Source organism: Hyla sarda, chromosome 5, assembly GCF_029499605.1.
Source record: "Hyla sarda isolate aHylSar1 chromosome 5, aHylSar1.hap1, whole genome shotgun sequence".
Taxonomy (NCBI): Eukaryota; Metazoa; Chordata; class Amphibia; order Anura; family Hylidae; genus Hyla; species Hyla sarda.
Window position 1 is genome coordinate 44404825 of NC_079193.1, and position 22820 is coordinate 44427644.

A 22820-nucleotide genomic window follows, 5' to 3' on the forward strand; every position below is an offset into this window, starting at 1 on the left:
AAGTAAAAAATTAAGAAAAAAGTAAAAAACACACACACACTACATTTTTATTATTGTCGGCTACATTTTTAGGTCCCCAACCGCCCACATAAACTGATCCCTGTTTTAAAAATGTATAAAAATGTTGTTATAAAAAAGATAAATTTCGTTAGATACAATTTTTTCCTTCACTACTACTACTACTACTACACTACTACTGTATCTTTTTTTTTTATTTTTTATGGTACCCTACAAAATTTTATTAAAAAGGTATCTCCATCACTTTTTTGGATCGCTAAAGTCAAAAAAAGACTAAAAACCGCCGGCAAAAAGGCCAAAGTTAAAAGCCACATGGCGTTTTTCTTGGTGTTTTTTTCACTCCCATAGACTTCTATGGGAGAAAAACGCCACGATTTTGACTAAAAATCGCCAGTGGCTCAACATGCTGCGATTTTGGAAAACTGCCAAGGAGCTGAAAAAGAGTGAAAAAACCCCAAAAGGATGAAAAAAATGCCAAAGTGAAAAACGCCAAGTGGAATAGGAATTTTGTGATTTCTCATTGATTTACAGGTAACATCTGGCCGCAGCGTTTTTTGGCCGAAAAAACGCCATGCAGCAGAATTGGCGTTTTTCTTGGCATTTAAAAAAAACAAAAAAAAAACAAGTAGTAACTTAGACTAAGTGAGATAGCTGTCTGATCACAAGCGGGTGTGACTGCTGAAATTCTTTGTGATCTCCAGAGCAGAGCATCCCGCTGCATTGTGGGGTGGGTCAGTACATGCTCCATAATCGTTAATTTCTAACGATAATTTGTTTTCCCTTAGTCCTAACAGTAGCACAGATGGGGGTATTCCACCCCCCACGAACTGGTTAGGACAGATGGAAGTTTTATTGAACTAAATTAATTAATTAGTCAAATACACCCACAATACCCTGTATAAGTAAGAGGGTCACCCTCTGTCCCCTTGTGAAGTAACAAGAAGAACTGAAAAAAATAACAAATAGTAGTAAGATAATTTAAATAATAATAATGTAACTTAACTAGGGAGGGAAAGTTGTGCTACTGTTAGGACTAAGGGAAAACAAATTATTGTTAGAAATTAACGATTCCCTTACATCCTAACCAGTAGCACAGATGTGGAAATGACAAGCAGAAACGCTATGAGGGAGGGCTCTCATGCCTGACGGCAGATAATACTGTCTGTCCAAATGAGGAGAAATCGGCCAATCTACTGTCAAGTCTGTAGTGGGTGATAAAAGTGGAGAGTGAACTCCAGGATGCAGCTTTGCATATATGTTCCAAAGGAACAAGACTCCTTTCCGCAAAGGAGGTAGATACAGACCTGGTGGAGTGAGCTTTTACAAACTCAGGAGGCTCCTTACCTTGGGATACCATGGAAATACGAATGGCATCCTTTACCCATCTACTAATGGAGGGTTTTGAAGCTTTAAGACCTCTCTTGGGTCCTCCAAAGAGAATTAGCAGATTTTCATCCTTCCTAAACTCCAAAGATCTCCTTATGTAGATCTGGAGGCATCTCGAGATATCTAGGCAATGAAGAGCCCTATCTTCATCAGAGGATGGATGAGGAGAAAATACTGGCAGAGATATAACTTGATTTATATTCTGGAATCATGGAACCTTAGGTATAAAAGACGGCATAAATCTGAGTAACACTCGATCAGGCAAGAATCTAGTATACGGTTCAAGTGCAGAGAGCGCTTGAAGTTCCCCAATCCTCTTGGCTGACGTAATTGCCAGTAAAAAAGTTATTTTAATGGTAACAAATTTCATGTCCACATCCTCCAAGGGCTCAAAGGGGGGAGATGCTAACCCCTTGAGCACCACCGACAAGTCCCATGCCGGGACAGGTTGTACAATTGTAGGTTTTAATATTGAGGACCCCCTCAAGAAAGTTTTGACTAGTGGGTCTTGAGATAGCGGTTTATTGAGAAAGGCAGAAATGGCTGACACTTGAACTCTGAGTGTGGAAGGGGATAGATTCTTGTATAATCCATCCTGAAGAAAGTTGAGAATTGTGGAAACAGCTTGATTCTGTCATGAAAATTGTTTCTTGGAGCACCAAGACTGAAAGATTGTCCAGATTCTTTTATAGGCTTTGTTAGTAGACTCCGCTCTGGAATGCGAGAGAGTATTCAAGTCCGTACTAGAAAGCCCTTCTAGATGTGGAAGGGACTGGTCAACCTCCAGGCTGTCAGGTTGAACATTTGAAGATTTGAGCAGCTGTGAGTGTCCCCCGACACTAGTGCTTGCTCTGGGGTATTGTCCCCAACTCATCTGCAAGAGTTGGGTAAACCAAGCTCTCTTGGGCCAAAATGGAATTATGGCTATGACAGAGGCTTGGTCCTGCCTGATTTTCATCAATACCCTTGGGATCAAGGAAATTGGAGGGAAGATGTAGGCCAGCCTGAACCTCTATGGGATTGAGAGAGCATCGATTGCTTGTGGGTTGTCTTCCCTGTACAGGGAACAAAATCTCACCACTTTGGTGTTGAACCTTGTTGCCATAAGATCTATTTCTGGCATACCCCATCTGAATGTTATTTGTTTGAATATTTCTGGATGGAGAGACCATTCTCCAGTTGAAAGTCTTCTGCTCAGGCGGTCAGCGATCACATTGAGAGATCCCCGAATGTGAACTGCCGACAGATGGGTTAGGTTCCTCTCTGCCCAATCCAAGATCAGACCCACCTCTCTGAGGAGGCTTTGTGATCGAGTGCCTCCCTGCTTGTTGATGTACAGTACAGCCGTCATGCTGTCGGATTGGATCTTTACTGTTTTCCCTTGAAGAAGAGAAGCAAAATGGAGGAGTGCTAATCTGATGGCACGAATCTCGAGGAGATTGGATGTTAAGACTCTCTCTTGTGGAGACCAAGACCCCCGCACTGTTAGATCCAAGAGATGTGCTCCCCAACCTACAAGGGACGCGTCGGTAGTAAGTATGATTCAAGAGGGTTGGATCATAGACTTGCCATCCTCGAGGAGAGACCACCATCTGAGAGAGGATCGGACTAGATAAGACAGGGAGTGGCACTTGTTTAGGCCCGATGGCCTGAGATTCCATGTGGCGAGCACCTCTGACTGAAGAGGACGTAGATGCCAAAGAGCCGAAGGAACCGCATCCGCGGTAGCGGACATAAGTCCCAACATTCGTATGAGAGTGCGAATTGATACTCTCCGGGTACTGAGAGAAAAAGAGCCGATTCTTGAACCCGAGATTTCCTCTTGGGAGTGAGGTAAAGTGTCATGGAGATTGTGTCGACTATGAAGCCGAGGAACCTCACTGAGGTCGTTGGGAGGAAATTGGATTTGGCCCAATTGACTATCCACCCTAACTGGTGAAGGAAGGATACTGCTAATTGCAGATGTTGGGACAGGATCGCTGAAGAAGGAGCTCTGAGGAGCCAATCGTCTAGGTAGGGAACAATGCTGAGCCCCTGGAGCCTTAGAGCAGCAACTACTGCTACCACCACTTTGGTAAATGTGTGTGGAGCCGAAGAAATTCCAAACGAGAGCGCTACAAACTGGAGGTGTTTTAGAACTCCCCCTACCTGAACTGCGATCTTTAGATACTTTCTGGATATCGGATGAATAGGAATATGAAGGTAAGCATCCTTTAGATCCAGAGTAGCCAGGTAATCCCCTGGCGAGATGAGGTTGACTACAGATTGAATAGTTTCCATACGAAAGCATTTGTGCTTCACGTACTGATTGAAGTATCTCAGATCTATAATCATCCGCCAGTTTCCTGTTACCTTGGGAACTAGGAAGACTGGAGAATAAAACCCCCGTTCTGCAAGAGGAACTTCCTCTAAGGCATTCTTCTGGATGTATTCCAGAATGTAAGTTTCTAGCGCTGCTTGTTTGATTGGTGGAAGAACTCTTGTCTCCACATACTTGGATGGGGGAATTGATTTGAGGTCTATCGAATATCCATCCGAGATTATCCTTAGGACCCAAGGGTCCTGAATGTGGAGGGACCAGGCGCTTATCTCATCCGAAAGTCCCTCCATAATGCGGTCCAACTCTGCTCCGAAAAGAATGCCGGGTTCATAAGGCATAGCACATAAGGTGTTCTTGGAAGAGTTGTCGACCTTCCATGGCTTCAACCACAGAGGACGTCGTCCAGCGGAAGCCAGGGCCATTGACTTGGAGGCCAACTTAAGATGCTGGGTGGAGGCATCACACAAAAAATCAACGGCCAGATTGGCCGTCTTGAAGGATTTCATCCCTAGGAACCCCCTGGTCCAAATCCAACTGTCTAAAACAGGATATTTGTAAAAGTATATGGATAAGGGGCTAGAAAGGAAGGTTCCCGCTCGGTTTCGTCACAATATGATTAACAGAAACTGCGAAAACCGAGCCGGGACCGAAAGTAAGAGACAGGAAGTGACGTCAGACGCCGCTGAGGTACTTCCGGATCGGGGCCCCGGCAGATGCGCGGCACCCAACTCACAGTGCTGAGAGACGCAGAAGAAAGTGAAAGCCCCTGATGCAGAAGCCTTCCTAAAAGAGAAGGCAAGTAAATAGAAATAAATATAGAAATAAATATAGGCAAAAACTGCCTAGTTGTTATAAAAAAGAAGAGACCCCCTCCCCCTCATATAAAAGGGGTACAGGGGGTCACCATCTAACCCACTGTCCGGGAGGACAGAAAAAAACACAAGGGGACAAAGGGTGACCCTCTTATACAGGGTATTGTGGGTGTGTTTGACTAATTAATTAATTTAGTTCAATAAAACTTCCATCTGTCCTAACCAGTTCGCGGGGGGTGGAATACCCCCATCTGTGCTACTGGTTAGGACATAAGGGAAATTGCCTATGGGAGCGCTGGAGGTACCCAAGCACTGTTCTTTGTGGTAGGGGGATGTGTTTAAGTGCTGTAATACCCCATTAAGGTAGGGCCACATGTAGCACATCAGCAAACAGAATTTTTGCAATTGTAGATCCGCAAGTGGAATCCACTGGCTTCTGTGGGTAGCAACATAATCCAATTGTGGATTTTCCACTGTGGAATTACAGTTTGCAAAATTCTGCAGCAGAAAATCTGCAAGCAGAATTTTAGCAGCAGGAAATCCGGTGCTATGTGTGATTCTACCCTGAGGCTATGTTCACATGGTGGAACGTCCATGGAAAATTTCCGTGCGGACATTCCACCTTCAGTGGAGCGCCGGCAGAACATCTCGGCCCTAGGATGGCTCAGAAATGCGCCGGCTCATCTATTCTTTCTGGGGACACTGGAATTTGAATTTCCGCACCAGATGTTTCTGGTGTAAGAATCCCATTGAAATCAATAAGACTTTGCTGCTGAAGAATCTTTGTGCGGAATTCCAATGCTGAATTCGGCACGGAAATTCCATCATGTGAACATAGCCTCAGACTATATTCACACGAATACCGTAATATGCTGTGCATATTTGATCCGTAGGTTTTGAAGTTGTGTTGGGTCATTCAGTTTACATTAAAATCGGCAGCTTTAAAGCCTGTGCATCATGTATGCGCAGGATATTGTCCATGTGAATACACCCTTCAATAGGAAATGTTTGGTCAACAGCTATCCTACCCAATCCCCAACATACAAATGAATGTTCATGTGTTGTGATTAAGAAGAGGGAAGATAACCCACTGCCAGACAGCTCTGAAGGCTGCTTATCTTCCCAGAAAAACTAAAGGACGGGCAGTTGAAATACAACATGCAAAACTCTTCTTCCCCCAACGTCATATATCAGGGAATAGACAGAGAGCGGAGTTGGCTAACCTTTCACTAATGTGTATGGGGACCTATACATTCTGGCCTGATGTTGGATTAGAAGAGGATTTGAAAGTGAGGAGGGTTATAGGGGTATCCTGATCTTGACATTCATGGCAGATCCACAGGATCCACACCTATCTCCAATTTTTCAGGAGTATTGCAGCCTAATAGAACTTATTCCCTATCCGCAGGACCGCTGGGATGGGGGATAAGTTGTCTCTGGCTGCAGTACTCCTTTAAAGGCTCCCCGGCTCTATATGACCACAGAGCGCTCACCGATCACAGTGCTGGCAGAACGGACTACTTAATCAGGAGACCCCATCGGTCCATGCAGGGAGGCGGCAGATGGATCCGGGGGGGGGGGGGGGTTCAGACGCGGACCGTATCAAGCAATTAGGCGCTTCATCAGGCCGCTGAAGCTGCCTGACGAAGTGCCTGATGGTGCGATGTACCATGGGGGAGATTTATCAAACCTTGTGTAAAGGAAGAGTGGTGCAGTTGCCCATAGTAATCAGATTGCTTCTTTCATTTACAAAAAAAAGGATCTGTAGGTAATGGCTATTAGAAGGCACAGAGGACAAAAATGAAGGGGTAGAAATTAAAAATCCGAGTCCTTAGGGTGCGTTCACACGCTAGTAACTAGCAGCGGATTTTCCGCTGCGGGAAATCCGCTGCGAGTTACGCTACCATTGATTTAAATGAGTTCACAGACAGTCCGCGGAGTGTAAGATTTGCGCACTGTCCGCGGACCCATTCAAATGTATGGTAGCGTAACTCGCAGCAGATTTCTCACAGCGGAAAATCCGCTGCTAGTTACTAGCGTGTGAACGCACCCTTAAGGGGTTAATAAGAAGGCCTCTGAAAAGGTAAAGAAGTGATATGATTGGTTGCTATTGGCAACTGATCAACTTCCCCCCTGCACAGGTTTTGTTGAATCTCCCCCTACATTTTCAAACAAACCATGCTAAGGAGAAAAAAGAAAAAAAAACCTACAAACAAAACAGTGATATGTAAAAAAATAAATAAATAACAATAATAATGATAATACAAGTTTATCAAGATGTTTCACTTTCTGTTTACTCAACGCGCATAATACATTTCTGATTCTGAAGTGTTTTGGGCTAAGCGGGACGCCGTAGGTAAGCTTCACGCATGCGCGGAAGTCCCCGGCAAGTGTCATGGTGAACTGTATAAGGTTGAATTCTGTGCTTCGGGCCACCAGCCGGGCCCTGGGCACCACATCGGGGAGGAAGCAGCGGCCATTGGTGGCGGAGAAGACAGGTGAGGCTTTCCGCTCGTTGTGTATAGAGTTTTCCGCGTCCATTGATCCCCTGCCACCGTGACATAGTATGGAGGTCACCCACGTGCGGTCTCAATGGTACCGGAGACGTCCGGTCGCTGTTCACGTGACTGCACGTATACAGGAGCCTGCTGGGACTTGTAGTTCTACTTAGGCTGCAGTTTCGCAGTCATTGTTACTAATGCCCTAAATCAGTGGTCTCTAAACTGTTACCCTCCAGATGTTGCAAAACTACAACTCCCAGCATGCCCGGAGGGCATGCTGGGAGTTGTAGTTTTACAACATTTGGAGGGTAACAGTGGAGAGACCACTGTCCTAAATTAAGGGAAGTTGGGTGACTTGTACAGCTACCCAGCCGGCTGTCACTCAAATTCTGAGCTTTGTCTCCTTTATTCCGGTACTCGAAAACGTATCCTTGGCGTCTGACTGGGAACCCCCCACGATCCCCAGAGCGGGGCCCCGACTCTCTCCTCTGCATGTTCTCCTTACATTGTGTATAGGAGCTCAGAGATTATGGGGGGTTCCAGCAGTTGAAGACCCCTCAATCAGTCACTTACCAGCTTATTTTGTGGATAGGGTATACTTTTTTTTAGCGATGGAGTACCCCTTTAAAGTTATAAAGGAAATCTGTCACCTGCGCTAACCTCTCAGTACCGACAGGTAGTGCAGGTGACACTGATGACAATGGTACTTACCTTGTCCCATTCCGTGGTGGGGATCTCTGGTAATCTCCTCCATTAGCTCCGCTTCAGGCACGATGCTTGCGGCATGGGCGGAGCTTAGTGATGTCACCGCTGCTGTTCTCTCACATCAAGACCCAGCAGAGAACAGCAGCGATGATGTCACTAAGCTCCACCCCTGCCCCAAGCAGGGCGCCCAAAGCGGATCTAACGGAGGAGATTACCGAAGATCCCCGCCACGGAGCGGGACAAGGTAAGTACCGTTGTCATCAGTGTCACCTGCACTATCTATCGGCACCGACAGGTTAGTTCAGGTGATACTGGTGACAGATTTCCTTTTAAAGCCGCTTTTCATAGAACTTTGCTTTGTGCTGTTCTTTTGTTTAACCCCGTAAGGACTCAACCCATTTGGGCCTTAAGGACTTAGACAATTTTATTTTTACATTTTCATTTTTTTTTCTCCTCGCCTTCAAAAAATCATAACTCTTATATATTTTCCTCCACAGACTAGTATGAGGGCTTGTTTTTTGCGTGACCAGTTGTCCGTTGTAATGACTTCACTCACTTTACCATAAAATGTATGACGTGTTCTTTATTCTGTGGGTCAATATGATTAAAATGATACCCATTATTACATACTTTTCTATTACTGTTGCGCTTAAAAAAATCGCAAACTTTTTAACCAAGTTAGTACATTTAAAATCCCTCTATTTTGAAGACCTATAACTTTTTCATTTTTCCGTATAAGTGGCGGTATGAGGGCAAATTTTCTGCGCTGTGATCTATACTTTTTATTGATATTTGCATATATAAAACTCTTAATACTTTTTTTTTTATAATTTTTTTTTTCAATAAAATGTTAAAAAAGCAGCAATTTCGGACAATTATAATTTTTTTTTTACGTTCATGCAGTTCATTGTACAGTATCATTAACATTATAATTTAATAGATCGGATATTTACGCATGCAGTGATACCAAATATGTTTTTTGGTTTTTTTTAAACACTTTTTGGGGGTGAAATGGGGCAATTTTTTTTTTTACAAACTTTTTTTACTTTTTATTTTTACACTTTAATAGTCCCCATAGGGGACTATTTATAGCAATCATTCAATTGCTAATTCTTATCAGTGTTATCGGTCATCTTCTGATCTGGTCTGCTCGATCTCAGACCAGAGCAGAAGACCCGTGGAAGGCAGCAGAGGCAGGTAAGGGGACCTCAGTCTTCCGTTCTGGATGATCGGATCGCCGCGGCAGCGCTGCGGGCGATCCGATCATCCATTTTATTGACCGCACTGCCGCAGATGCCGTGATCTGTATTGATCACGGCATCTGAGGGGTTAATGGCGGACATCCACGCCTGGTGGCGTACGTCCTGGTGCGTTAAGTACCACCTCACCAGGACATACATTTACGTCCAGCGTTGTTAAGGGGGTTAAAGGTGTAAAAAAATATATTTTCAAATCAACTGGCTCCAGAAAATTATACAGAATTGTAAATTACTTCTATTAAAATTTATAAGCTGCTGTATGCTCCAGAGAAAGTTGTGTACTTTTTTCCAGTCTGACCACAGTGCTGTCTGTTGACACCTCTGTACCTGCCAGGAACTCTCCAGAGTAGAAGCATATACTAGGGATCGACCGATTATCGGTATGGCCGATATTATTGGCCGATAATCACGATTTTGGGCACTATCGGTATCGGCAATTACCTTGCCGATAACGTCCCGCCCCCACCGCACCGCGACCGCCCCCCGACCCGCCGCACCGCGACCGCCCCCCGACCCTCCGCACCGCGACCGCCCCCAACCCACTGCGTCGCACCCCCCACCGTAGTGCTGGGCGGTATACCGGTATGGATTTTTGCCCATACCGCTATATCGGTCGGGCCCCTCCCCCACCCTCCGAGTCAATAAAAAAAAGTTAAACTTACCCGTAATGGGGGTGGTCCAGGTCCATCCTTCCTTCCTGTAGTGTCCGGCGGCATTCCTGGGGGAGGGTGAACCGGTCTGGGCTGTCCTTCTTCTCCGGGGTCCTCTTCTCCACTCCGGGCAGGCTCCGGCCTAGTACGCTGCATAGACGCCGCTACGCCATGACGTCAGGTGCGTCGCTGCGCAGCGGCGTCTATGCAGTGTTACTAGGCCAGAGCCTGCCCGGAGTGGAGAAGAGGACCCCGGAGAAGAAGGACAGCCCAGACCGGTTCACCCTCCACCCGGAATGCCGCCGGACACTACAGGAAGAATGGATGGCCCGGACCACCCTCCCCGGACGGTCCCTGCAGCAACTGGGAAGGTGAGTCAGGGTTCTGGGATGGACAGGGGTCTGTATAATATACTATACCTACAGTAGGCCCTCCAGCTGTTGCAAAACTACAACTCCCAGCATGCCCGGACAGCCAACGGCTGTCCGGGCATGCTGGGAGTAGTAGTTTTGCAACAGCTGGAGGCACCCCAAGGTGCGGGGGGAGCGGTGGCGGTGATAGGTCTCAGGACCCCCGGACAGGCAGGGGGAGAGAAGCGGGTGGCGGCAGCGGCCTATGGCACCGCAAAAGCGCAGCGGTGTCGCGGGGGGATAAATAGCCGATAACGTATACCGGAATATCAGTATAAGTTATCGGCTATCGGCCCTAACCTCCACCGATTATCGTATCGGCCCTAAAAAACAGATATCGGTCGATCCCTAGCATATACCCAAAGCAAACCTCTCCTGCTCTAGACAGTTCCTGACACGGACAGAGGTGTCAGCAGAGAGCACTGTGGTCAGTCTGGAAAGAACTACATAACTTCCTCTGGAGCATACAGCAGCTGATAATTACTGGAAGGATTAAGATTTTTATATAGAAGTAATTCACAAATCTGTATAACTTTCTGGCACCAGTCGATTTGAATACATGTTTCTCCCTCTGGAGTGCCCCTTTAACCTGGGGATACATTTGCTCTTGGTCGTATGGTATCATCTTCAGTATAATATGGGAATGATGCTGTGCAATGTGTCCCACGATTTACACTTCCTCCTATGAATCCTTCTGTGACCTGTGCAGCTGTTTCCATTTTGGTTTACGATATACTAGTGAACATTTTACATTTCTTATCATTCTTTGTCTTTTTTTTACAGATCAGAACAATGCCACAAAAAGCAACTTCTCAGACGTGCAGAGCGTACGACATGAACAAGCTAAGCATTCGGTACTGGTAGCGTGTCCGGCAAAAATCACTGAAAGCAAGTTTCTGAAGTATTTGTCGCAGTATGGAGAGTTGGCCCATCACTTTTTCTTTGACAGTAATGTATGTATTGGTGAAGTTCACTGTAACTTTCTATCTCTATCTATATATATATATATATATATATATATATATATATATATATATATATATATATATATATATATATATATATATATATATAAAACTCAATGTGTATGTATGCATGTATGTTCCAGCATCACGTCCAAACGGTTAAAGATATTAACATGGAACTTGGCACACATGTTACTTATATGTCAACAACAAACATAGGATAGGTGATTTAACCCTTACCCACCCACATTTGCCAGGGTCTGGGTTTTTGTTTAAAGTTCATATATAGAAAAATTGATAAACCTTATTTCTAGCACTGGGGTAATTCGTGTGAGTAATCTGAGGCTCCATCTCCAATAGTAACCAACAAGAAAAGCAATTCACACTTGACAACTAGATGCGTTTTAGTAAAAGCTTTAGTAGTTTAACTTCTTAGTACAAACAAGGAGAAGTCTCCACTTTTTTGGAAGATACAAAAATTACTTCACCCACAGTGCTCACTAATAACGTCAGACAGTCCTGGTTCAGCAACTTCACCCTTCCACGGGCATAGCGGAGCTGATCCTCCTTCCTCTCACGAAGGGGAAGACAGGTGAGTGTTTGGGGGGGGCACTTGAGAAAAGGGGGGTGTGCGAGTGTCACGTGACATATTTAATCATCACGCATCGCAGCTCACGGCAGTCTCGCTTGGGCTATCACAGGGAGAGGATCTCTCCCTGTGATAGCCGAAGCTGCACGGAGCTCTCATGGCAGTCATCCACTTGCCTCCCGCCAGCGCGATCGGTCGACAGCACTATCGGGATCCCTATGCCCGATAGCGCTGTCAACCGCTTGCCTCCCTGCCCGCTGCTCTACTCCCCGTCACCTGTTAACTCTCAGGGAACGGGGAACAGAAAGTAGAGCAGCGGGTGCAGCTAAAGTAGTGCTGCACATTCGCGTGTGCAGCTAAAGCAGCACTACGCAAATAGCATAGGTAGGTAGGTAGATTAGTGTAGGTTGTAATTTAGCATAGTTTATGCACCACAACTCCCAGCATGCCCAGACAGCTTAATGCTGCCCTGCCATGCTGGGAGTTGTATTCTAGGACTACAACTCCCAGCATGCCCAGACAGCTAAAGGCTGCCCAGGCATGCTAGGAGTTGTAGTTTAGCTGAGATTAGACAGCAAAGGGACTACAACTCCCTGCATGCCCAGACAGCTAAGGGCTGCCCAGGCATGCTGGGAGTTGTAGTATTACACAGGCATAAAGTAGTTAGCGTAGTGTTTGCGCGATTTTAGCGTAGTTAGTGTAGCGTTAGCTCAATTTTAGCATAGCTTTAGTTTAGTGTTAGCGCAGTTTTACAGTTTTTAGCGTAGCGTTAGCGCAGTTGTAGCATAGCTTAGTGTTAGCGCAGTTTTAGTGTAATCAGCGTAGTGTTAGCGCAATTTTAGTGTGTTTAGCGTAGTGTTAGCGCAGTTTTAGTGTATTTAGTGTAGCTTAGTGTTAGCACAGTTTTAGTGTATTTAGTGTAGTGTAAGCGTAGTTTAAGCGTAGAGTAACTTAATGTTAACGCAGTTTTAGTGTATTTAGGGTAGTGTAAGTGCAGTTTTAGCGTAGCTTAGTTTTAGCGCAGTTTTAATGTATTTAGTGTCGTGTAGCGTTCGCACAGTTTTAGTGTATTTAGCGTAGCGTATTGTTAGCGTAGTCTTAGAGTAGTGAGCACAGCGTAGTCTTAGAGTAGTTAGCGTAGTGTAGTGTTAGTCCAGTTCTAGCATAGTTGGCGTAGTTGTACACGGGTGTAGTGTAGCTAACTTAGTTTTACAGGCAGATGAAGTGTAGCTTAGAGAGTTTAGCGTGCGGTATAGCTTAGCTTAGTCATAAAGTGAAGGGGCTACAACTCCCAGCATGCCCAGAGAGCCAAAGGCTGTCCAGACAGAATGGAAGTTGTAGTTTTGCAAAAGTAGCAGAGGCAGTTGCGCTCTGCTACATTAATGTAGTATACGGCCACCTGTATAGATGGCTGGATACGGTGATCACAAGGCCACTTACCCACCTCCGTTCCTGCTCCGTCACTGGACTTTTAGCAATGCAGGAAGATGACGGAGCTGGAACTGGGGTGGTAAGTTAGGCTCTCCAGGTACTAACCCATTTTTTTTGTTTTTCACGTGAATGCGGAGGACTACATCGGTGGACTACGACGATGACCTACATTTATTTTTTTCTTTTAATAAAATGGTTAACGAGGGCTGTGGGGGAGTGTTTTTCCTAATAAAAATGTTTTAACTTGTGTGTGCTTTTTTTCTTTGTTATTACTTTCCAGGCTTAGTAGTGGAAGCCGTCTTGTAGACGGAGTCCAGTACTAAGTCGGGGCTTAGTGTTAGCCCCAAAAACAGCCAGCGCTAACCCCCAATTATTAACCCGGTACCCACCGCCACAGGGGTACCTTGAAGAGCCGATACCAACAGGCCTAGAGCGCCAAATATGGCGCTCTTGGGCCTAGGCGGTAACAGGCTGGCCTTATTTAGGTATTTGGCTGAAAATGAAAAGACGGGGAACCACACACGTTTTGTTTTTTAGTAAAAAAAAAAAGTGTGGTTCCCCGTCTTATCATTTTCAGCCAAATGCCAACCAAACAGCAACAGCCTGACGTTACCAGGGTGGGCGAGGACCATCGTTACTGGCCCTCACCAGCCTAAATAACCGCAGCCTGTTACTGCCTAGGCCCAAGAGCGCCATATTTGGCGTTCTGGGCCTGTTGATATCGGCTCTTCCCGGTACCCCTGTGGCGTTGGGTACCGGGGTCATAATTTGGGCTTAGCGCTAGCTGTTTTTGGGGCTAACGCTAAGCCCCGACTTAGGAATGGACTCCGTCTACATGACTGCTTCCACTACTAAGCCTGTAAAGTAATAACAAAGAAAAAAGCACACACAAGTTAAAAATTTTTATTAGGAAAAACACTCCCCCACAGCCCTCGTTAACCATTTTATTAAAATAAAAGATAAAAAATGCAGGTCATCGTCGTAGTCCACCGATTCCGATGTAGTCCTCCGCATTCACGTATCTGAAACGAGAAGAAAAACACAAAAAAAAAATGGGTTATTAACTGGAGAGCCTAACTTACCACCCCCGTTCCAGCTCTGTCATCTTCCTTCGTTGCTAGAAGTCCAGTGACGGAGCAGGAACGGAGGTGGGTAAGTGGCCTTCTGATCACAGTATACAGCCATCTATACAGATAGCTGTATACTGCATTAACATAGCAGAGCGCAACTGCCTCTGATACTTTTGCAAAACTACAACTTTCATCCTGCCCGGACGGCCTTTGGCTGTCTGGGCATGCTGGGAGTTGTAGCCCCTTCACTTTATGGCTAAGCTTCACCCGACGCTAAACTCTCTAAACTACAGTTTATCTTCTGTAAAACTAAGTTAGCTACACTACACCCGTGTACAACTACGCCAACTATGCTAGAACTGGACTAACACTACGCTACGCTAACTACTCTAAGACTACGCTGCACTCACTACTCTTAAGACTACACTAACAATACGCTACGCTAAATACGCTAAAACTGGGCTAACACTACACTAAATACACTAATGCTACACTACGCTAACACTACACTAAAAGTGCGCTAACACTGCACTATGCTAAAAGTACGCTATAACTAAGCTACGCTACAACTGCGCTAACACTACGCTATGCTAAATACGCTACAACTGCGCTAACACTATGCTACACTAAAAACTGTAAAACTGCGCTAACACTAAACTAAAGCTACGCTAAAATTGAGCTAACGCTAACTACACTAAAATTGCGCTAACACTACGCTAACTACTTTATACCTGTGTAAAACTACAACTCCCAGCATGCCTGGGCAGCCTTTAGCTGTCTGGGCATGCTGGGAGTTGTAGTCCTAAACTACAACTCTCAGCATGCCTGGGCAGCCTTTAGCTGTCTGGGCATGCTAGGAGTTGTAGTCCCTTTGCTGTCTAATCTAAGCTAAACTACAACTCCCAGCCTGCCTGGACAGCCATTAGCTGTCTGGGCATGCTGGGAGTTGTTGTCCTAAATTACAACTCCCATGCTGGGAGTTGTGGTGCCTAAACTATGCTAAATTACAACCTACACTAATCTACCTACCTACGCTATTTGCGTAGTGCTGCGCATGCGCAGTACTACTTTAGCTGCGCACGCATGCTCATCACTACTTTAGCTGCGCACGCTGCTCTACTTTCTGTTCCCCGTTCCCTGAGAGTTAACAGGGGACGGGGAGTAGAGCAGCGGGCGGGGAGACAAGCGGTTGACAGTGCTATCGGGCATAGGGATCCCGATAGTGCTGGCGATCGTTCGTGCTGGCGGGTGACAATAAAACAGTAAAAGTATTAGCTTCTGTGGCCATGAGAGCTCCATGCAGCTTCAGGCTATCACAGGGAGAGATCCTTTCCCTGTGATAGCCCAAGTGAGACTGCGGTGAGCTGCGATGCGTGATGATTAAATATGTCACATGACACTCGCTAAAGCCCCCCCCGCAGTAACCAATGGTTGGGGGGCTGGCGTGCGAGTGTCAGCCTATAGAATGTAATGGAGGCGGAGCGCTCAAGCTGAGAAAAGTGCTGAGTCACACATTACATTCTATGGCAGATTGCAATCCATGGCACTGCACCGGACACTTCCAACGTTTCGGAGGTCACGCCCCCTTTCTCAAGTGACCCTATCGTGCACCCATCACCCATTACATAGCCATTCATCTATTGCGAGAGCTTAATTCTGAAATGAGAGATCTCATATTAAAATAGAAGCGAACATATGCTTCTCATTTATAAACATAATATAACATTTCTTAGCAGCAATATTCAACCAGATTCCGGGCTCAGTGAGTTTAACCCCTTAAGGACGCAGGACGTAAATGTACGTCCTGGTGAGGTGGTACTTAACGCACCAGGACGTACATTTACGTCCTAAGCATAACCGCGGGCATCGGAGCGATGCCCGTGTCATGCGCGGCTGATCCCGGCTGCTGATCGCAGCCAGGGACCCGCCGGCAATGGCCGACGCCCGCGATCTCGCGGGCGTCCGCCATTAACCCCTCAGGTGCCGGGATCAATACAGATCCCGGCATCTGCGGCAGTTCGCGATTAAAATGAACGATCGGATCGCCCGCAGCGCTGCTGCGGGGATCCGATCATTCATAACGCCGCACGGAGGTCCCCTCACCTTCCTCCATGCGGCTCCCGGCGTCTCCTGCTCTGGTCTGTGATCGAGCAGACCAGAGCAGAAGATGACCGATTATACTGATCTGTTCTATGTCCTATACATAGAACAGATCAGTATTAGCAATCATGGTATTGCTATGAATAGTCCCCTATGGGGACTATTCAAGTGTAAAAAAAAAAATTTAAAAAAATTTAAAAGTAAAAGTAAAAAAAAAGTGAAAAATCCCCTCCCACAATAAAAAAGTAAAACGTCCGTTTTTTCCTATTTTACCCCCAAAAAGCGTAAAAAAAATTTTTCATAGACATATTTGGTATCGCCGTGTGCGTAAATGTCCGAACTATTAAAATAAAATGTTAATGATCCCGTACGGTGAACGGCGTGAACAAAAAAAAAATAAAAAAGTCCAAAATTCCTACTTTTTTAATACATTTTATTAAAAAAATTATAAAAAATATATTAAAAGTTTTTTTATATGCAAATGTGGTATCAAAAAAAAGTACAGATCATGGCGCAAAAAATGAGCCCCCATACCGCCACTTATACGGAAAAATAAAAAAGTTCGAGGTCATCAAAATAAAGGGATTATAAACGTACTAATTTGGTTAAAAAGTTTGTGATTTTTTTTAAGCGCAACAATAATATAAAAGTGTATAATAATGGGTATCATTTTAATCGTATTGACCCTCAGAATAAAGAACACATGTCATTTTTACCATAAATTGTACGGCGTGAAAACAAAACCTTCCAAAATTAGCAAAATTGCGTTTTTCGTTTTAATTTCCCCACAAAAATAGTGTTTTTTGGTTGCGCCATACATTTTATGATATAATGAGTGATGTCATTACAAAGGACAACTGGTCGCGCAAAAAACAAGCCCTCATACTAGTCTGTGGATGAAAATATAAAAGAGTTATGATTTTTAGTAGGCGAGGAGGAAAAAATGAAAACGTAAAAATTAAATTGTCTGAGTCCTTAAGGCCAAAATGGGCTGAGTCCTTAAGGGGTTAAGGTTTCTATTGTAGAAATCTTCTTTTTATATTCACCTCTGAATCCCCTTCTATCTCTTCAATAACTAACCAGCGTAATTCACTAGCTTGATGGCCAAATTCAACAAAATGTTTTGCTACCCCTGTTTCTCCAAATATATTACCTGTTTCTATCTGATTTTGAATTCCATATTCCGGGATTGCGCAGCGGTGTTCATTAATCCGGCATTTCACATTAATCATAGTCTGCTCTACGTAAACTCGGCCACAAAGACATTTTAACATATACACTACATGTTTGGAATTGCAATTATACCAACCTCTTCTGTTTTAGTCAGATAATTATTTTAAATTATAGCAGTGGAACATGAATAAGTAGGGCGATGTGTATAAAGATCAGGATAAAGCACTCTGCTTCATTTGTATTTGTCAAAAATGTGAAAATTGTCCTGGCAATGAAAGGGTTAAAAGGGTTGTCCAGGTTCAGAAAAATCATGGCTCTTCTCTTCTAAAAACGGCACCACACCTGTCCTCAGGTTGTGTGGGGTATTACAAATCTGCTTCCTTAAAGGAGTACTACGGTGGAAAACTTTTAAATGAACTGGTGCCAGAAAGTTAAACAGATTTGTAAATTACTTCTATTAAAAAAAATCTTTACCCTTCCAGTACCTATTAGCAGCTGTATGCTACAGAGGAAATTCTATTCTTTTTTTCATTTCTTTTTTGTCTTGACCTCAATGCTCTCTGCTGACACCTCTGTCCGTGTCAGGAACTGTCCAGAGCAGCATAGGTTTGCTATGGGGATTTTCTCCTACTCTGGACAGTTCCTGAGATGGGCATCAGGTGTCAGCAGAGAGCACTGTGGACAAGGCAAAGAAGAAATTAAAAAAAGAACAGAATTTCCTCTGTAGCATACAGCTGCTAAAAAGTACTGGAAGGGTAAAGATTTTTTTAATAGAAGTAATTTACAAATCTGTTTAACTTTCTGGCACCAGTTGATTTAAAAAAAAAAAAAAAAAAATCCACGGGAGTACCCCTTTTAACCCCTTAATGACCAAGCCCATTTTCACCTTAAGGACCAGGCCAATTTTATTTTTGCGTTTTTGTTTTTTTCCTCCTCGCCTTCTAAAATCCATAACTCCTTTATATTTCCATCTACAGACCCATATAAGGGCTTGTTGTTTGCGTGACCAATTGTACTTTGTGATGAAACTTCTCATTTTACCACAAAATGTACAGCGAACCCCCAAAAAATTTTTTTTTAGGGAGGAAATTTTCATGAAACCAAAATTTTGCACATTTTGGAGGGGTTCATTTTCACACTGTACAATTTACGGTAAAAATGACGTGTTCTTTATTCTGTGGGTCAATATGATTAAAATGATACCCATGGCTAGATACTTTTATATTTTTGTACCGCTTAAAAAAAAAATCTAAAGCTTTTTGTACAAAATCAGTAATCTAAAATCGCTCTATTTTGACCACCTATAACTTTTTCATTTTTCCGTATATAGGGCGGTATGAGTGCTAATTTTTTGCGCCGTCATCTGTACTTTTTTTTTAGATACCACATTTGCATATATAAAACTTTTTAGATAAGTTTTTTTTTTTATTATTAAAATGTGACAAAAAAGCTGCATTTTTGGACTTTTTTTTTATTTTTTACATTTACGGCATTCACCGTACGGGATAATTAACATATTTTGATAGTACGGACATTTACGCACGCGGCGATACCAAATATGTTTATAAAAAAGAAATTACGCTTTTTGGGGGTAAAATAGGAAAAACTGACAATTTTTCGATTATCCGGCCGCTATGCTGGATGATTGGAACGCCGCGGCAGCGCTGCGGGCGATCCAATCATCCAAACAAAGTACTGCAATGCCGCAGATGCCGTGATCTCTACTGATCACGGCATCTGAGGGGTTAATGACAGACATCCGCGCGATCGCGGATGTTGGCCATTAAGGGCGGATGCTCGCGGTCATACACAGGACGTAAATGTACGTCCTGGTGCGGGAAGTCCTGCCAAACCAGGACGTACATTTACGTCCGTGGTCGTTAAGGGGTTAATGTCTATTGAGCTTAGCTGCAGGACCACACACAACCTGAGAACACATGTGGCACTGCTTCTATCCCTTCAGATGGGGCGATTACAAGGGATCAAAAAAAATAATTATATATATATATATTAGGGATCGACCGATATCGGTTTTTTAGGGCCGATACCGATAATCGGTGCAGGTTAGGGCCGATAGCCGATAACTTATACCGGAATATCGGTATAAGTTAACTTATACCGGAATATCGGTATAAGTTATCGGCTATTTAACCCCCTGCGACACCGCTGCAGATCATTGATTTAAAGCGGGCGCTTTAAATCAATGATCTGCAGTGGCTTTTGCGGGGCCATAGGCCGCCGCCGCCACCACCCGCTTCTCTCCCCTTACCTGCCAGGGTGCTCCGGGCCATCCATCCTTCCTGTAGCGTCCGGTGGCGTTCCGGGTGGAGGGTGGTCCGGTCCGGGCTGTCCTTCTTCTCCGGCGGTCTTCTTCTCCACTCCGGGCAGGCTCCGGCCTAGTACGCTGCATAGACGCCGCTGCGCAGTGATGCCCGTGCGCAGCGACGCACCTGACGTCACGGCGTAGCGGCGTCTATGCAGCGTACTAGGCCGGAGCCTGCCCGGAGTGGAGAAGAAGACCGTGGGAGAAGGACAGCCCGGACCGGACCACCCGGAACGCCCCCGGACGCTACAGGAAAGATGGATGGATGGCCCGGACCACCCCCATTACGGGTAAGTTTAATTTTTTTATTGACTTGGAGGGTGGGGGAGGGGCCCGGCCGGTATAGCGGTATGGGAAAAAATCCATACCGGTATACGGCCTAGCATCACGGTGGGGGGTGCGGCGGGTCGAGGGGGTGGCGGTCGCGGTGCGGTGGGGGCGGTGCGGGGGGCGGGGCATTATCGGCTTATCGGCAAGATAATTGCCGATACCGATAATGCCCAAAGTCGTGATTATCGGCCGATAATATCGGCCATACCGATAATCGGTCGATCCCTAATATATATCTATATATTATGGAAAGATGTCACAGCACTCTCCAAAATAGTGAAAAAATCCAAAAAGATTTATTTGCTCAATTCAGCGGATCGGATCTAGGGACACTGGCACATACACATATATAAATGTATGTGTATCTCTAGATCATAATTCTCATGCTTGTGTGTGTGTGTGTGTGTGTGTATTTTTTTTCTCATGAAAAGTGCATTACTGTACAAAATGAAAACTTAAATTAAAAAAAAGTACATATTAGTTATTACTGCTGTTGTGCATAGTGGACGATGAGAAAATTTTAATAATGTTGGCAGAATTGTTCAGAGAGAAGATCTTCAGAATAGATACTTTTGCCTTTCTATCTTGTGACTTTCCATGCCTGTGACTGTTCTATTATAGGTCTCACTGTTTCCACTCAATGTTCCCGCTCTGTTTTCTTCTAGGGAACTCATGCAGTTGTGGAGTTTGTGGATCTCCAGAGTATAGAATCCCTCCTATCGGGAACTAGAATCCCCAACGATGAGGACGTTTTTGTCGTACCGTATAAATCTAGATATATCAAAGTGAAGACTACAGAAGTGGGTCAGCAGTTTCCCAAGTGCTCTCCTCAGTCCAGTATCCCCACAAACAGTCTGATTGACAAGTTATGCAGAGCAGAGAATGTAAGTTATACACTGGATCCTTATTCTACGTTCAGTAGACAATGCATTACATGTCCAGGGGTTACTCACCCATCCGATCCAGCAGTGAGCCCTGTACCCCAGTTGCCTATAGCAAAAACAATTAGATTCCATTTTTCAAAGGCCTTTTTGAAAATGTAAGAACCAATGTGATTGGTTCCTATGTACAACTGCTATTTGCACAAGGTTTGGTAAATCTCTCCATTTATTATTTATGTTTTACACACGGTTTTCAAGGTTTTTGTTAACATTTGGTGAATGGAAATAAAGAACCTGTTCTGACCTTGTCATGCCTACCCAACTACAAGCTTTAAGTCACTCTCTTGTAGTGTTGATCAATGTTATATCAAACTGTGATACATTGTTGAAACCTACAACTGAGTATAAGGATAGGTCCACACTGCGTTAGGGCTTCCATCATATGTGTCTGTCGGAATTCAGCCATAAGCGGAATGCTGATGTATACTGTAACGGAGAGCAGTGGATACCATTAATTTTTTATAACCTGAACAGATTCACCTAATGACTCCTCTCAGGCCATATACACATTATTTCAGCGGCCTGGATCATGCAGCAGACCGTGCTTTTTGGTCAGCTGAAAAAAGTGCATACAGCCTGAACGGTGAGTCTATTTGGCCATTGGATACACTGCCCTACGTTATATATAGGTTTAGTATAGGTGGATGCCTCATTTTCGAGGGGTCTCCCTTCTGGTCCAGACCGGCAGAAGACTAAAATTAGGAAGTGCTATCTGGCCAAAGGCAGTGAATAGAACTCGCTCTGCCTGTGAATGAAACAGGGAGAGCAAGTGCTATTCACTGCCTATGGCCAGATAACCCTTCCTTCCTTCCAAGCGTTTGGTCTCCTGCCAGGTGACCAAAGTCTGTGCTTTTGAGCTGACAGAATGCCAATTTAAAGCAACCAGAAATGATCACCAATATATGTTCTGTGTCACTATGAATTGTTTTCCACTTTCTGTTACACACTAAATGATTATCGCATCGATCCTATATGTGGATAGGGTTAGATTGCTACTTAAAGGGTAACTCTCATTAAAACTAATTTTTGCTATTGCACTCCTTATGGTAAATGGTAAAATATTTCTAATATACTTTGTTAAAAAAATAAAGTTTTCTATGTTTTATTTGTGCTTAAAATGCTTGAGCACATTTTCCCCCAACTCATACACAGACTTTGGACCAAAGTCCAAACACAGGAAGTGCCGCCTGGAGTGCTGAGGGGGGCATGTCCAGCCTCATCCAATCATAGCTCCTCTCACACATAACTGCCATATGCTGTTGGTTGGACACCCCCCCCCCCCCCTCCCCCCCCGTCAGCACTCCAGGCAGCACTTCCCGTGTTTGGACTTTGGTCCAAAGTCTGTGTATAAGTTGGCGGAAAATGTGCTCTTGAGCTTTTTTTTTAAGACCTTTTTTGTAATATGGTTGTTTTAAATTTTGGGGAATATTTAATAAAGAAAACAGCTCCTGGAAATCCCACCTCTAGGGGTCCCCATACCTACTGAGACACTAACCAGTCCTGCATCAGCTTGTCCATGAGTCATGGACAAGAGATGACTCATGGACAAGGCTGTATGAGCAGACACACCAATCACCTCCCACCACCAGAAGGAGGGACACGTCCCCTTCCCTGAGAGGATTTCCTAAACTGTGAGCTAATGAAAATAGGGATTATTATAATAAATATAGGTGATAGAGGCATAAAAATGATGGTCAGGATTAGGTACTGAGGATTAACATATTTTATTTTTTTTATTTTTTATGGGATCTGACAGTTACTCTTTAAGTGAAAAAATTATTTTCACCTTTTGGCTATTTATAGGGGTAAGGGTTTGTTCACATTATTATTCTCCCCT

At 44.4% G+C, this 22820-nt stretch overlaps 1 protein-coding gene across 1 annotated transcript in view; it reads left to right on the forward strand.

The window, feature by feature from the left end:
* The first annotated feature begins 6919 nt into the window (after positions 1 to 6919).
* Positions 6920 to 22820, forward strand: part of MTPAP (mitochondrial poly(A) polymerase) — a 44712-nt gene continuing 28811 nt past the window's right edge. The window contains exons 1-3 of the mRNA XM_056519420.1: positions 6920 to 7034; positions 10845 to 11014; positions 20708 to 20926. Coding sequence (XP_056375395.1) covers positions 6932 to 7034; positions 10845 to 11014; positions 20708 to 20926 — 492 coding nt within the window. The 5' untranslated portion in view covers positions 6920 to 6931. The remainder of the gene's footprint in view (positions 7035 to 10844; positions 11015 to 20707; positions 20927 to 22820) is intronic.